This window comes from Lissotriton vulgaris, chromosome 5 (assembly GCF_964263255.1).
Source record: "Lissotriton vulgaris chromosome 5, aLisVul1.2, whole genome shotgun sequence".
NCBI lineage: Eukaryota > Metazoa > Chordata > Amphibia > Caudata > Salamandridae > Lissotriton > Lissotriton vulgaris.
Window position 1 is genome coordinate 79,614,011 of NC_141693.1, and position 16,159 is coordinate 79,630,169.

Here is a 16,159-nt window from a genome sequence, read left to right on the forward strand (position 1 = left end):
CATCTTCACCAGCTACAACATCACCTTCAGCCACACCACCGAGCTCCAGTGGACCGGCTACCGGTGTGTCTACTTCTCCTTCACCAAACCCACTGTACACTACTACACCCACTGCTACCCTCACAGAAGTTGGAGGCCACCAAGATCATCTGCGGCGTACCCCAAGGCTCCTCGCTCAAACCTCTTCAATATTTACATGAGCCCCCTCGCCGCCATCGCACGCCAACACAACATCAACATCATCTCCTACGCCGACGACACACAGCTGATACTCTCTCTCACCAAAGATTCAGCCACCGCCAAAACCAACCTACAGGAAGGAATGAAAGACGTCGCAGAATGGATGAGGCTCAGCCACCTGAAGTTGAACTCAGACAAAACAGAGGTCTTCATCCTCCGACAATCCCCATGCGCCTGGGATGACTCCTGGTGGCCCTCAGCTCTGGGCTCTGCGCCAACACCCTCGGACCACGCACGCAACCTAGGATTCATCCTGGACTCCTCCCTCACGATGACCAAGCAAGTCAACGCCATCTCGTCATCATGTTTCAACACCCTGCGCATGCTCCGAAAGATGTTCCGGTGGATCCCCACCGAAACCAGAAAGACGGTCACCCAGGCCCTCGTCACCAGCCGTCTGGACTTCGGAAACGCCCTATACGCAGGAACCACCGTCAAACTTCAGAAACGACTACAACGCATACAGAACGCCTCCGCACGACTCATCCTCGACATCCCTCACTACAGCCACATATCTGCCCACCTGAAAAACCTGCACTGTCTCCCCATCAACAATAGGATCATGTTCAGGCTCCTCACAAACGCACACAAAGCGCTCCACGACATGGGCCCCGAATACCTCAACAACCGCCTCTCATTCTACACTCCCACCCGCAAGCTCCGCTCAGCCAACCTCGCCCTCGCCACCGTCCAACGGATTCGAAGAACCACCGCCGGAGGAAGATCGTTCTCCTACCTGGCAGCCAAAACATGGAACTCCCTCCCCGCACACCTACGTATGACCCAGGACCATCTCTCCTTCAGGAAACACCTCAAGACCTGGCTCTTCGAGCAGTAGCAGCACCCCCCACCCCCTTCTCAGCGCCTTGAGACCCTCACGGGTGAGTAGCGCGCTATATAAATGTGTTGATTGATTGATTGATTGAACCAGGTTACCGAAACACAGTTCACCACCTCCCTCTGCAAAACCCCTCCACCGACATCCACAGACTCCAACACCTCAGCAGGCAATCTCCACCGATGGATCTACAACTGCGCCGACTCTCTGGCCCCCTGAAGAAAGCCCCAAGCAAGCAACACTCCAAGAAAGCCGGCTGGTTCTCTACTGCCATTTATGAGTTCAGACTCACCTGTAGACGGCTCGAGAAGAGATGGAGAAGCAGCCCTGGAAGCCCACTCAGCTTTCAAAACCACTGTCATCACACACCACTATCTTAACAGAACAATGGAAGAAGCAGCCCTGCAAGAAAGGATCAATGCCAACTCACTCAAGTATAAATAACGTTTTGTGTTGTCAAAGAATTCACCAGACCCAGCACAGAGACACCAAGATATACCCCCCTCGCAAGACCACTGCATCAACCTTGGCACCTACTTCCACCGCAAGATCAAGGAGATAAACAAGAGCTTCAACAGAATTGTTACCCAAGACCCTCCCACCCCACCTGCAACAACCTCACCCTACGACCCAAGACCGTTACATATCTTGCTCAACTTTACTCCCCTCACTGCGGACAACACCCTCAAGATCATGAAGAGCATCCACTCCGGAGCACCCTCTTCACATCACATCTTCAACTGAGAAGCCACCACCATCTCCCCGAACTCTGCTGCACCATCAAATGCTCCATTTACTCTGCCACCTTCCCGGAAGACTGGAAACATACAGAGATCAATCCATTGCTGAAGAAACCCACTGCCGACCTGATGGACCATCTCTCTTCTCCCCTTCCCAGCCAAATTCATCGAAATGGCCATGAACGCTCAGCTTTCCGAGATCATCAAAGCCAACCATGTCGTGGACATCTCCCAATCCAACTTCTGAATTAACCACAGCAACAAGACAGCCCTCCTCGCTGCCACCAATGACATCCGCACCCTCCTCGACTGGGGAGAGACCGCAGCCCTCATCCTCCTGGACCTCTCAGCAGCCTTTGATACCTTCTCTCACATCACCCTATGCCCAAGAGTCCACAACGCCAGCATCCACGACAAAGCCCGGGAATGGCCGGACACAGAGAGTCAGACTACCTCAGTTCCACTCAGAACCCACAGAAATCAGCTGCAGAGTGCCTCAGGGCTCCTCCCTGAGCCCTACTCCTCAACATCTACATGGCTCCGCTCACAGCCATGGTCAGGAATCACTGACTCAGATACTTTTCCTACACTGACGATACACTGCTGATTCTCTCCCTCAATAACGACCCCTCAGTCTCCAAAAACAGCTTTCCCAATGGGATGAAGACTGTCGCCACCTGGATGAAGAACAGCTGCCTCAAGCTTAATTCAGAGAAGACTGAAGTCCTCATCATTGGTGTAGGAAAGTGTCCCTTTTTGAATGGTTACCCACCACTTTTTGCCTGACATCTGATACAACTTGAGTTGTTGTACCCTGGGTCCCTGCCAATCAGGTTTCAAGAGCCTGTGTTCTTTTCCAGAAACTGTACCTTTGTAGCCATACTTGGCATAGCTCTGGCCACAGGCAAGCCCCTTGTAAAAAGTACCATGTGTACCAAGGGCACTGTGACCAGGGAAAACCTCTAAGGGCTGTAGCACCTATTGTACCACCCTTAGAGATCCCGTACCCTAACGCTCACACATTGCTATTGCAGGCTGCATGTTTAGGTGCAGAGAAAAGTGAGGAGTCAACATGGTACACATCCCTGTGTGCCATGCCTGCAATACACTGCCTGGGGCCTAGGTAAGTCGCCCCTCTAGCAGGGTGCACTAGCCCTCAAGTGAGGGTACAGAGGCATGAACCATATACCCCTACAGTGTCTAAGTCCATTTTTAGATATTGTACATTTATTAAAGCCATAAAGAGTATATGGTCTGAGAGTTGATCATTACGAACGCCACAGCTCCATAATGGCTTCACTAATACCTGGGAAGTTTGGTAGCAAACTTCTAAGCACATTAAACCCACACTGATGCCAGTGTGGGATTTGATGTAAAATGGACACAGATGGCATCTTAGGGATGCCCCCTGAAAAGCGACCAGCCCTGGTGTGGTTTCTGAATGGTTGCCCACCATTTGCCACCACCAGACAGGTTTCTGTTTCCCTGGGTAGAGAGCCTTCGCTCTCTGGGTCCTGAAACAAAGCCCATCCTGGCCAGGAGTGTCATGCTTCCTCCCACAGGAGGGTCTGTGTCCACGAAGGGGAAGCTTCAAAGGCCTGCCACGTTTGTAAGCTGTCCCTGCCTTTTGCTGCCCTCAGCAACTGGTTCCCACAGGTTCTACCCCCCACTTTCAGTGGGAGAATTGGCGGGAAAACCAAGGTAGGAGGAGAGGCGTGTCCACCTTTGCCAACCCCACCCCTCAGGTGGGGAAGGTGAGGTGAAGCACACATCTCAGTCCCCTTCATCTTGAATATGAGGGGACCCAGTCAATTAGGAAGAGGCTCAGCCCCCCGTCACTAGAGGGTGGCATAATAGGAGGCTTACCCACCCCAAGGAAGGGACCCATTGGTCTTCCCCTGCACATCCCTTTAAATGCCCCTAAATTTAGTATTTAGGGGCAACCCTGAACCTTGCCTCCTCTGATTTGAGGAAGAAAGAAGAAGGACCTGCCCTGCAACCATCACTATATCTCACGTGATTTGCTAAACAAAGACTCACTCACAGAGTCCAGATCCCAGCGGCTCTGGGATTTCGGATTTCGCACCACTCTGCACCCGACGCCCACGGGCCGACTTCAAATGGCCCAACTCCACCAGGAGGTCTCCCTGGCGATCCTGACCTGCGATCTGGTGACCCTGGACCTCCTTCATGCTTCAAGCTGACGGCTAGAGCCTCAACCTGAAGAGTCCCCCTGTCCGCGACCAGAGCTTGTAAGAAGAACCCAATGCCAAAAGACTAACCTTAGGCGGAGATTTGCCTACTCCGCGCTCCATGGCAAACGCGGAGTAGGCAAAAAACTCTGCCTCCGTGGCAGGGTGGAGTTAGCCACTCCCTCCACCCTCTCAACGTCTTTAAAAATGTAAAAGAAGCCACTTACCTGTTGTCCTCCACCTCCCCTGCCTGGCCAATCTCCCTTTTGCTCCTCGCGTCCGTCTGTAATTAAAAAAACAGTACATTGTATGTCTGACGCCCGTGCACATGTGCAAGCACATCAGACATAAAACATAGTGTTTTCTTAATTACAGAAGGGGACGCAAGGACCGAGGAGCAGGACGGAGAGCGGTCAGGCAGGGGAGGCAGGAAGACAACAGGTAAGTGGCTTTTTAAACATTTTTAAAGACTTTGGGAGGGGGAAGGGAGCGTATTTCCACTGAGTTTTTCTTAAACTCTGTGGAAATATGCGTAGAGGCACTACGCCCGCTAGGCCCAGGGTTACAAAAGACACCCCGGCACCCGACACCGCACAGCCTTGGGTGGCATAACCAACATTGTCCAGTCATCCTCCAAGATCCCAAGTTACCTCTTCAGATGGATGTCACTTCCAGGTAGCCTCCCTGCCCAAGCCTGCAGCATCTTTCCTGAACCGGAGATCCTCATTGAAATCCACAGGGCCCCCAAATTTGCTGTGGGTCACTGCACCCAGTCGCCCCTACGCGGCTGGTGGTGCAGGTCCTGTGCTGATTGTTGGTTCTTGCAGTGCTGATTTCTGCTTCAGGAGCTTTGCTCTCACAGCGAAGTGGCTTGCTCTCAAGGAATCCCTTATCGAAGCCCCTTTAAGCCCCATTGGCTAACATTGGACCCCTGCACTCTGCACTCGGCTGCCCTAGTGCCGCTGGTGATGCAACTTAAGTGCCTACCTAGACCTTAGGGAACCTTTGCCCTAACCCCCAAAACTCCCATTAGTAAAGTGCGTACTTACCTGAGAAACCGCTAATCTTTTTACTCCCACGGGAGCCCATGTTTAGAATTTCTTCCTAAAAATGTTCTGTCGAGTTGAAAGTTGTATGGAAGAAAAAGTAACTAAACAAAAAAAAACTTTAAAAGTCTAACTTACCTTGTATTGTGGTATCTAGGCATACCACCCTGTGTAGTCGATGTAATTCCAAAAGAAATTCTTGTGCAATTTGAACTGTTTTAAAATCCAATACAAGCCTGTAACAATTGCAAATTCAACCACAACTGCATTTCTTTGTAAAGTCTTGCATTTGAGAGTATATTTCACTTACCTGTGACAATTCCGGTTTGGTTCATGAAATAAAACTTAAGTTTACCTTTTTTATGCTTACCTAATTGGTCTGGATTCAGTCTCTGAGTGTTTGCCATCATTCTTGAGTGAGTGAATACAATAAATGCCTAACACACCCTCTGGATAAGCCTAACTACTCGCCCACATTACCACAAAGAGAGCTGTTAGTACTTGTCTAATTTAGCCTCTGCTAAACCTTTGGGAATTCCCTGGACTCTGTGCACACTATACCATACTTTGGTATAGTATATACAAAGCCAACTTCCTACAACAGGCTCCACCTAATCCGCCTGGGATGACTCCTGGTGGCCTACAGCACTCAGAACCCCCCCACACCTCCATACCACACATGGAACCTCAGCAACATCCTGGACTCCTTGCTCGCCATGAGCCGCCAGATCAAAGCCATCTCATCATCCTGCTTCCAGACACTGCTTTTGCTGAGGAAGATTTCAAGCGGATCCCCACAGAGTCCAGAAAGACGGTCCACCATGCACTCATTAGAAGCAAAATAGACTATGGCAACGCACTCTATGCTGGCATTACCCAGAAATTCCTCAAGAAACTGCAGAACATTCAGAACGCCGCCATCAGACTCATTCTCAACATTCCCCGCCACAGCCACATCACCGGCCACCTGAGAGACCTCCACAGGATCCCAGTCAACAATAGAATCACCTTCAAGCTCCTCACACACGCCTATGAAGCCATTTACGACTAGGGACCTGCGTACCTCAATCAACGTCTCATATTCCACGTAACCACCAGAGACCTCCGCTCCGCCCAACAGGCCCTGCCTATCATCCAACGTATCCGCAAGACCACAGCAGGAGGAAGATCCTTCACTTACCTCATATTGAAGACCTGGAACACACTACCTCTCCACCTCAGTCAATCACTGTCACTGCCTCACTTCAGGCAGGACCTCAAGACCTGGCTCTTCGACTGAACCTGTTGGACTAGCAGGTTTCCTTCCAACCCGCCCCTCCTTCCAGCGCATTGAGACCCTTTTGGGTGAGTAGTTGCGCTTTACAAGACATCTGATTGATTGATGGTTGGGGGTAGCGATATGTGGTTGGTGGGGTCTACGGACTGTTGGAGCATCCTCAGAGATGGCTGGTTTATAGAGACCAGGCTAGTCTAATGTGTTGTGAGGTTTGAATGGTGGGTTGAAAATTCTTCGTGATGGTAGACAAGGTCTGGCTTATGAGGAGTGAGATCTGTCTGGTTGATGGGTTGGGAGATATGGCTGGCAACTAGTGAGTTATGGTGGTTGTGTCTGATTGTGTGGCTTTTGGGTTTGGAATGTCTAGCTGGTAAGTATTAGGTCTGATTGGTGAGTTGTGATGTTTGGTTGGTGTGTGTCCCGAGGTAAGGTTTGGTGTGTTGCAAGGTGTTGCTGGTATGTCATAAAACAGGATCTGCCTGGTGTGTCAAAATAAGGTCTAGCTGCTTGCTGTATTCTAATACAAGATCTGGATGGCGGTGTGTCCTAAAAATGGGTGGCTGGTGTGTCACAAAACAGGGTCTGGCTGGTGCATTTTGGTGTCCGGTTGGTGTTATGCGGGGTCTGGTTGTTGAGCATTGATATGTGCTGGATGAGTGGTGGCACGTGCTTGCTGAGTGGTGAGATATGGTGGGTGAGTAATGAGGTCTGGCTGTTGTGTCTCAAAGGCTGGCTTGTGTATCTCAAGGTCCAACTGGTATATGACAAGGTCTGGCTTGGATAATTCAAGGTCGGTAACTCTGTTTTGGATGATAAGATGTTTAGCAGGAAGGTTGTGATTTGTATTGTCAAGGTTGAGATGTCTGGCTTGGAGGTGGCAAGTTCTGGCTTGGAGTTTGCATGTCTTGTTGGAGGTTGTGAGGTCTAGCTGTTGGGTCACAAGATCTGCCTGTTGGTAGCAGAGTTCCAGCAGATAGGAGAAATGTTCTGGTTTGTTGGAGATGAGCTTTTGCAGGTGGGCCATGATTTTCAGTTGGTCAGAGCTCATGGCTGGCTAGTGAGACTGGATGCTCGATTGAAGATCGTGAAGTTGGTCTGGAGTGTTCGAAATCCAGATAATGAGTACACGGTGTAGTTGGTTCTGACATATGCCCTTGTGTACAGAGAACTAACTGGTGTGTTAAATGCCTGGTTTGGATATCCTGAGTTCTAGCATGGATGTCAGAGGTCTGGCTGATGTATCCAGAAGTCTAGCTATTTATTTATAAAGTTTTGTATAGCACGAATATGACCCTAGTGGGTATCAAAGTGCTTTGAAGGGAAGGAAGGTATATTTGTGCTAACAAAAACATTGAGGATAAACAGAATAATAAGCTTGACCTCTAAAGGTAGTCAGCAATGTAGTAATCAGACATCATAAATGAGGTAGGGTTTAATTGTGATAACAAAAACTAGTCAACTATAAGAACGAAGGACAAAACCTTGCGGATAAACAGAGTACTAAGCTTGACCACGAAAGGTGGTCAGCAATGTATTAGTCAAACATCATTAATGAATAGTAGGCACAAATACAGTCAATAAACACAAGGTGTTATCTTAGGGCAGGAACTTGTTCATCAGAAATGTTTTACTTCTTTTTTGAAGGAGGCCGTAGACGAGATTAGGCAAACATCTGGAGGCAGAGAGTTCCAGATCTTCGGGGCGACACCCAAGAAGGCTCTGTAGCATGTTTTCTTTTTATGGAAACACTGTGGTTTTAGAAGATGGGAGATAGCGCTTCGCAAAGATCTGCAACCCCCCACCACCCCCAATTTTTCTAGCTTTTGAGCCAAGTATCTAGGGGTATTGAAATGCAGTATAAGCCCTGCATTTCAATACCCCTAGATATCTGAGTCATACATGCAACCTTTAGTTGTATTCTTGCCTCATAAAGGAACCTGATCAGGGATTTGAGATTATTTCTTTTTAATCAGAGACAAGTCTGGCAGCAGCGTTAAGGTAGGCCCTTAAAGGGGCCAGCTTGTATCTAGGTAGGAGGCATAGAGTGCCAATTCTGTAGTCCAACCTAGAAAAATACAAGAGCTTCAACTGCTTGCTTGAGGTAATCCTGTGGGAGAGACAGTTTACGTTTATGTAAAATACTCATCTGGTAATTCGCTCCATTAGTGACCATACTGATGTGATCCTGCATGTTTAGGTGTTTGTCTAATGTAATTCCTAAGGATCTAGCTAAATCTATAATGTGAGGAGAGCAGTTGAGGGCTGTTAGATGCTTCATCCAACGTTCGATCTTGGGAGTGTTATTCGGAGGAGTAATGAGTAGTAATTTCGTTTTGGCAGCGTTGAGCTTGAGATGGTTGTCAGTGAGCCAAAGTTGAGTGTTTTGTAACGTAGAGTTGAGGGATATGAAAGTCTTCTGGGGAGGAGATTTTGAGATTCAATTGGGTGTCATTTGCAAACATGTGATAGTGAATTTGAGCAGATTTCAAGGTGTCTGCTAGAGGTTCCAAGAATGGATTGAAGAGAATGAGTGAGAGGAGGATCCATGTGGAACACCAAGAGTGACAGTGGGGGATTAGAAAGGGATTGATTCATTTTGACTCTTTGGGATCAGTTGTGGAGGAATGAAGTAAACCATTGCAGTACAGACCCTGATAAGCCCATCTTACGTTCATGTAGGTTCAGTAGGCAGTCATGTTTAACAGTGTTGAATGCCGAAGATAAGTCAAGTAGTATCAGAAGGCATGATTCATTTAAGTCCAGCATTTTGAATATGTCATCCACAATGTCTGAGTGCTGATTCAGTGCTGTGACCTTGATGGAAGCTGGATTGGTGTTGGTCAAGGTGTTGAAAATTATCTATGTGGTTGCAGAGTTGGATCTGGACACATTTCTCCAGATGCTTTGCAAGAGTCAGGATGTTGGAGATAGGCCAGAAGTTGTTGAGATCTGAGCAATCTGCACCAGGTTTTTTTAAAATGAGGGTTACCTGTCCTATTTTTAGGCAGTCAGGTACAGTGCCTTGACGTAGGGAGGCATTTACAATCTTTGAGGGAAGAATAAGCTAAAAATAGCGACTTTGATCTCTTCGGAGTATGGAGTTTGGATTTGTGGTGGGTCATGAGGCATGGCTGTGGTGAGGTTTGAATAGTCACCGGTTAGGTCTGGCCGGTGTTTCCTGATGAATGCTTGCGTGTATTCCGGTCTGGATGGTGGTTCACAAGGGCTGGCTGGTGGGTTCTGAGGTCTGGCTGGTGGGTTGCTCTTGGGGCGGCACTAGGGGCTCTTGAGACCTTTAAAAAAAGTGGTCATTTTGTAGAAACTAACATCTTCATAAGACTAGACAGGCACTTCCATTTTTATATCATCGCTCGGCCACCATGTAATGTGGCGGCTGGATGTGAACCCTCTTTTATGTGGTAGGCATCTCATATTGATCGCTCTAGACTCGGCTGCTCCTAGTTTAGTATGTTTACACACAGTACTGGCTGGCAGACGCTTCCAACTCCTCCTCCAACATACTATGCCTCCCACTTACTCTACCTCCCACATACTGCACCTCCCACATACTCCTGCAGGTTCGGCAGAAGTTGCTGATGGGGTGCAGAAATCAGAATTCATTTGTGCAGAAATCAGAATTCATTTTTGCTGTGGAAGCGCCTGATATTCCTGCTTGTTTTGACAAGAGATATGTAGTGTTTCCACGAATCTCATACCTGCAATGGGGCTGTTAACATCTGTTACTGACCTCATCAAAAGGAAGTGATCACTTGTAATGAGGGCATTTGAGGCGATTATTCAAGGAGTAGTGACCGCTTATAACTTGCTTTGAAGCCTTTCAAAGAGTCAACGAATAGGGCACTTTCCCCAGCTTTGGAGCTCAACTGAGGGCTGTTTCTGGATACCGTCCCACTACCTGCCCTCCCAGTAGGGAATAGGGCAGCTAGTCCAACAGGCATCCTGTGAACCCTGTCATTGGCTATAATCTCAGCCCCCGCCCACCCTGAGGTTAAGTCTGATCATTTTTCAAGAAAATAAAAGCTGACTTCCAGTGGTGTCTGGCACACAATTAAAGTGTAGGGGGGGGGGGGTAGAATGGGATAGGCAATTGAGGGTAAAAATAATATTTAAAAAAACGTACCTCTTGCTGCCCAGACTCCGATGGCTGCCTCAGTGCTTCACTTCAGGCAGTCACTGGGAAGGCACTGCCTCTCCATCAAATCCAGACGCTGCTCTTATGCTATGACAGCAGTACCGGGATTGGTCTGAGCAGCCTAGGCTACAGCTCAGACACTGCCTAGGAGCCTGCGGCTCTCCTCCAAACCAGTTGCGGGGTTGGAGAAATAGAAGTGCGCGTGTCTGTTTGGCTGGCCTGAGATCACCGGCCAAACTTAAATGCGCACTTCTAAGTTTCCACCACTCCTGCCTGCCATGGCCCGGCCCACACGCAAGCTCAGTCAGCCAGAGCCCGCCACAGGAAAATAAAATAATAATATTGCTTTAATATCATTTTATTTTTCTGTGACTGACTGACCAGTGGGACGGTGCTCCTCCACCATTGCGGTGGAGCCGCCCCTGCTTGGGCTGAGTGACCTTGTGACGGACTCCCATCAGGAGTCCACACTGATATCCTCTCCGCGGACCCCAGCCTTCAGATGATAAACATGTTGTCCGCCCTCCCTCGGGCTCGGACTGCCTGGACACTGTACTTCACATGATGGCTGCTGAGGCAGCACTGCTTCCTCTGGAGGGGCCCCAGAGTCCAGGGGGAGGGTGCGCTGCACCAGCCTGAGACCCCACGAGCCCCTCAGAGGTGGCAGGACAGGACAGAGAGGACATGAGAGGGAAGAGGATTTCATTCCAGATCATACATGCAACAAAGCACTGCTTGGCAGCTGTGTGCTTATAGTCTCTGCATTAAGGGAAACCTGTCCCAACAATCCTTACAATGTGCAGGGTGTAAAAAAACTCAGTAAAAAAATGTTGCTTCTTAAAAAAAACGGAAGGTTTCTTTCTCCTGGACTTTTCCTTTTACCTCCTCATTGTCATTGCTTTTCCCGCATTTCAGTGTTATTTATTATGTTTTCTTCTTCCTTAGGGCTGAATTTTCTTCTTTCATCCTTTGCCACTTGTGCTTATTTTCTTAATTTTCAGTCCACTCGTTCATTTTTTTATTCGACATTTTCTTATTCTATTCGTGTATTTTCCCTTTGTTAATGTTTGTCTTAAAGTATTCCTCCTTCGTTTTCTGTGTCTAGCAATTGAGCACATAGCTTTAGGCAATAAATTACAGGCGTGTTTGAGAGGCTATACACATCTCCAGCATCAGCCAATGGGAGCCAGTAGGCTGTCAACGAATCCTAGCCTGGGCTATCTCAGCAGCAACCAGTGGAAACAAGCATTCTGTCGACCAATGCGAGTCTGCGCTGTCCTCAGCAGCAACCAATGGAAACAAGCATTCTGTCGACCAATGCGAGTCTGCGCTGTCCTCAGCAGCAACCAATGGAAACAATCAGGCTGCCAGCAAATCCGAGTCTGCCCCAAACTTAAAAGGAAGAGAAGCGAAATGTATTGGAACTTTTGCATTTCTGCATCATGGCGGCGGCAGCTCAGTTCGGGAGCCTCAAGGAAGAGGCCACTTGTTCCATCTGTTTGGAATATTTCACTGATCCGGTGATGATCGATTGTGGACACAACTTCTGCCGCTCCTGCATCACCCAGAGCTGGGAGGAAAGAGAGGAAAACTTCCCCTGTCCACAGTGCAGGCAAATATCTTCTGGGAAAAACCTCCGACCCAACAGGCAACTGGGGAACATGGTGGAAATGTTAAAACAGCTTCACCCGTCCCCAAAGAAGCCCCCGGGGGAGGATCGATGCGATAAACACGAAGAGAAACCGAGCCTGTTCTGTGCAGAGCATCAGGGGATGAAATGTTTGGTCTGCCAGGAGTCAAAGGAGCATAAAACACACTCAGCAAGTGATGTAGAGAAGGCTGCAGAGGAGCACAAGGTATCTCTGTGGGCATTCAGGGATTGCAAAGTCAAACTATGAGAAACCAGCAGGGGAGGACAGGGGTGGGGGGGAAGGGGGTGCGTTTTTTTTCTATAAACACAAGTGAAGAGCACAAGGTGTGTCTGTAAGTTTAAAGGTCACTAGGACACTTGGTGAGCCACATCAAGGGGCAGCCGGAGAGCACCAGCTGTGTGTGTAGATGCTCTGAGGTCACCCTGTGTGTCCCTTTGAAGAGGCTGCAACAGAGCACAGGGAATGTTAGTGCATTTCGATGGGTCACACGGCACCCTTTATGTTCATATAGCAGGTCTGCTGGCGGGCGTTATGTATGTGTGTCGATGTTTACTTCTCATAATGCACCCTGTGGTCCAGAAGAGAAACCTGTAAGAGGTATACTCCAAGGATTCTGTGCAGCGTGTAGTACATGAGCTCAAACGTTCGTCGGTGTCAGAAGACTTGATGCAACAATTCAGGGTGTGGCGCGTGGGCTGCCGTGGTCATCGGACACATCTTAGGAGGTGCAGCAATCCAAGGTGTGGCGCACACAGTCATATGGTCTGGCAATCAGCTGAATGGATGCAGTATTCCAGAGTGTGAGACACAAGCTCACATGGTCATGGTGCACAGCAGAAGAGCGGCAGACGAAGAGGTGCAGACATTTGGGGTGTAGCACACAGGCTTACATTGTCCTCAGACACAGCAGAAGACGTAGCACACTGGCTCATGTGGTCATCGAGCAAGACCAATGAGGTGCAGCAACACAGGTGGCACACGCAGTCATGGTTTCGGTACACAGCAGAAGAGGTGCAGTAAAGAATGTGCACAAGTTCACTTGGTCCTTGGTGACAGCAGCAGGTGTGTAGCAAGGCAGGGTGTAGCCCAGAAGCTCAGATGCATCAGAAGTGGCAGTCGAAGAGATGCGGCAATGCATTGTCTAGCACACAGGTTCAAATGGGCATCGGTGCATATGACTTATCAGCAATGCAGGGTTCAACAGACCCAAAAGGAAGTGCAGGGTCCAGGCGCGGCAGACTTGGATCTTCTTAAGTTAAGTTCTCCTGTAGTATGTTCTGCATGACGTATGTTGACTTTGGGGACCTTCACCAAATGAATAAAAGTCAGGCTGGGCACTGATTAGACTCCTCGCCTTGGAAAGCTCAGTCTCTGTCCTTCTTACCTCCAGTTGCTGTACACTGAACCTGGGCTCTGGGAGATCAGCAAAAGTCCTCCCCACAAGCAGTCCATCTCCGGTGGCCTTCAGGGCAGGATTGAGTTCATTCCTTCAGTCCTCGGGGTCTAGCACTTACCTGTAAAGGAGAGACAGCGAAGATTCTTGTCTCTGGCCTTTGACTTTCTCTTCAACGGTGTGCAGAACTCCTTAGAGTTAAGAGTTAGAGAAGCACTACATATGTGCAGGGGTCAATTCATATTTGGACCCAGATGTTTGGAGGGAAACAGTGGACTTTATAGTGAACCACAAATGATCTCTCCTTCCATCAGGATACATATTCACGCCAAAATGTTGTACTTTCTAAAACATTCTAAGGAGAGGAGGTAAATAGAGGAGCAGTGAATGCCATGTGCAAAAAGAAGAAAGTCATTAGTCACTGACTACATGTAAGAATCTGAAACACTCTACAAAACAAGGGTATCCTACTCTTCCTGTTCTCAGTCTGACTGCTGCTTTCATGACATAGACCCTGCTTGGGTTTAGTGCTTCCCCTCCTGATTTGGCTTTTTGTGGACTCTGCCTCTGCATGTTTCCATGCGTGGCGGATGGTTGACCGCTTCAGCATGCGTAACGCAGGGCTGGGCACAGGGCTTAGTCCACAGGCCAACCTTGTGCCCAAATCCTTGTTTCTGGTCCAGGGAGGACCTGGCTTGGCATTTCGGACTGGACTGTTCCCATGAGGCACAGGTCTACACTGGGGTGGCATAGTGAGCAAAAGAATGATGGATTTAACCCAGATCTCTTGACCGGGGGTGAATGTTTCGATTTGTTCCTCACTCCGTCCATCATTTGCGTGTCTTTTGTAAACCCTGCGTGTGACCAGTCCCCCTCCCCCACTGTGCACAGTGGTCTTCCATGTGCCTCATGAGGTTGGAGACAGGGCCTGGCCACTTCACACGGCCATCGACCAACCATTCATATTATGGGGTTGGCTGCAGGGACTGGCAGATTCCTCCCCCCCCCCCTTCCATTACCTCTACTAGTAATTCAGCCATTAACTCCTTTATCCTTAATAGGCCTCAACCATTACCTCCTTTACCGCTACCTCCTCCATAACCTTAACAAATGCCTGAACTCCCTTTATTGCTGCCGCCTCCAAACTCTAAACACTGCCTACCTCTCTTTCTTTACCTTTCCCTAAACCTTAAATCCTAACCCCCCCCCTTTACCGCTATTCACTCCTGACCATATGTGGGTTAGCTCCTGCTTTCTTGTGTTTTTCTGTTCTCTGTGGTAGACCCTATATAGATCTGGCTCCTGTTCTCTGTGGCAGACCCTGTATAGATTTGCTTCCTGCTCTCTTGTTGTCTGTTTTCTGTGGCAGACCATGTATAGATCTGGCCCCCACTCTCTCACTGTCTGTTTTCTGTGGCAGACCCTGTATAGATCTGACTCCTGCTCTCATGTCTGTTTTCTGTGTCAGACCCTGTATAGATTTGCCTCCTGCTCTCTTGTCTGTTCTCTGTGGCAGACCCTGTATAGATCTGGACTACACTCTCTCACTGTCGGTTTTCTGTGGCAGACCCTGTATAGATCTGGCCCCAGCTCTCTCACTGTCTGTTCTCTGTGGCAGACCCTGTATATATCTTGCTTTGGCTCTCTTGCTGTCTGTTCTCTGTGGCAGACTCTGAATAGATCTGGCTGCTGCTCTCTCACTGTCTGTTCTCTGTGGCAGACCCTGTATAGATCTGGCTCCTGCTCTCTTGTCTTTTCTCTGTGAAGAGACCCTGTATAGTTCTGACTTTGGATCTCTTGTCTGTTCTCTGTGGCAGACCCTGTATAGTTCTGGCTCCAGCTCTCTAGTTGTCTGTTCTCCGTCACAAATGTTATATGGGGTCAGTGCTTGAGCTCTCACTTAGGCTGGCATGTCTGTCACAGACCCATGTATGAGGCTGGCTCCTGCTCTCTCGCCGTGTCTCTGTTCTCTTTCACAGACCATGTGTGAGTCTGCCTTCTGTTTTCTCGCTGCATCTCTACTCTGTTACAGACCATGTAAAAGGTGGTCTACTGCTTTCTTGCCTTGACAGTCTGTTCCTCATCACTGGCCAGGTATAAGGCTATCTCCTCCTCTCACAGTGTATGTGTGTGCCATGTCTGTCTGTTCTCTGTTGCAGACTACGTATGAGGCTGGCTCCTGCTCTCTCTTTGTGCCTGACTGCCTCTGTCACAGACCATGTATGCAACTGGCTTCTGCTCTCTCACCTTGTATGTTCTGTCACTGAACATGTATGAGGCTAGCTCCTGCTCTCTCACCGTGTCTGTCTGCTCTGTCTCAAATATGTATGCCCTCTTACAGTATCTGTACTTTCCCCGTGTCTGTCTGTTATGTCACAAACTGACTCCTGCTCTCTCACCATGTCTGTGTATTCTCCGTCACAGACCATGTGTGACGCTTACTCTTGCTCTCTTCCTGTGTCTGTCTGTCCTCTGTCACAGACCATGTAAGACTTTGGCTTCTGCTCTCCTGCCGTGTCTGTCTGCTCTCTGTCCTGGACTGTTTGAGACTTGCTCCTGCTCTCTCGCTGTGTCTCTGTTCTCCATTACAGATCATGATGATGCTGGCTCATGCTCTCTCGCCATGTTT

General features: G+C 48.9%; 1 protein-coding gene across 1 annotated transcript in view; it reads left to right on the forward strand.

Annotated features, from left to right (window-relative positions):
* The first annotated feature begins 11,927 nt into the window (after window positions 1–11,927).
* LOC147710245 (E3 ubiquitin-protein ligase TRIM39-like) overlaps window positions 11,928–16,159 on the forward strand; it is a 192,724-nt gene continuing 188,492 nt past the window's right edge. The window contains exon 1 of the mRNA XM_086920919.1: window positions 11,928–12,341. Within this exon, the coding sequence (XP_086777045.1) occupies window positions 11,928–12,341 (414 nt within the window). The remainder of the gene's footprint in view (window positions 12,342–16,159) is intronic.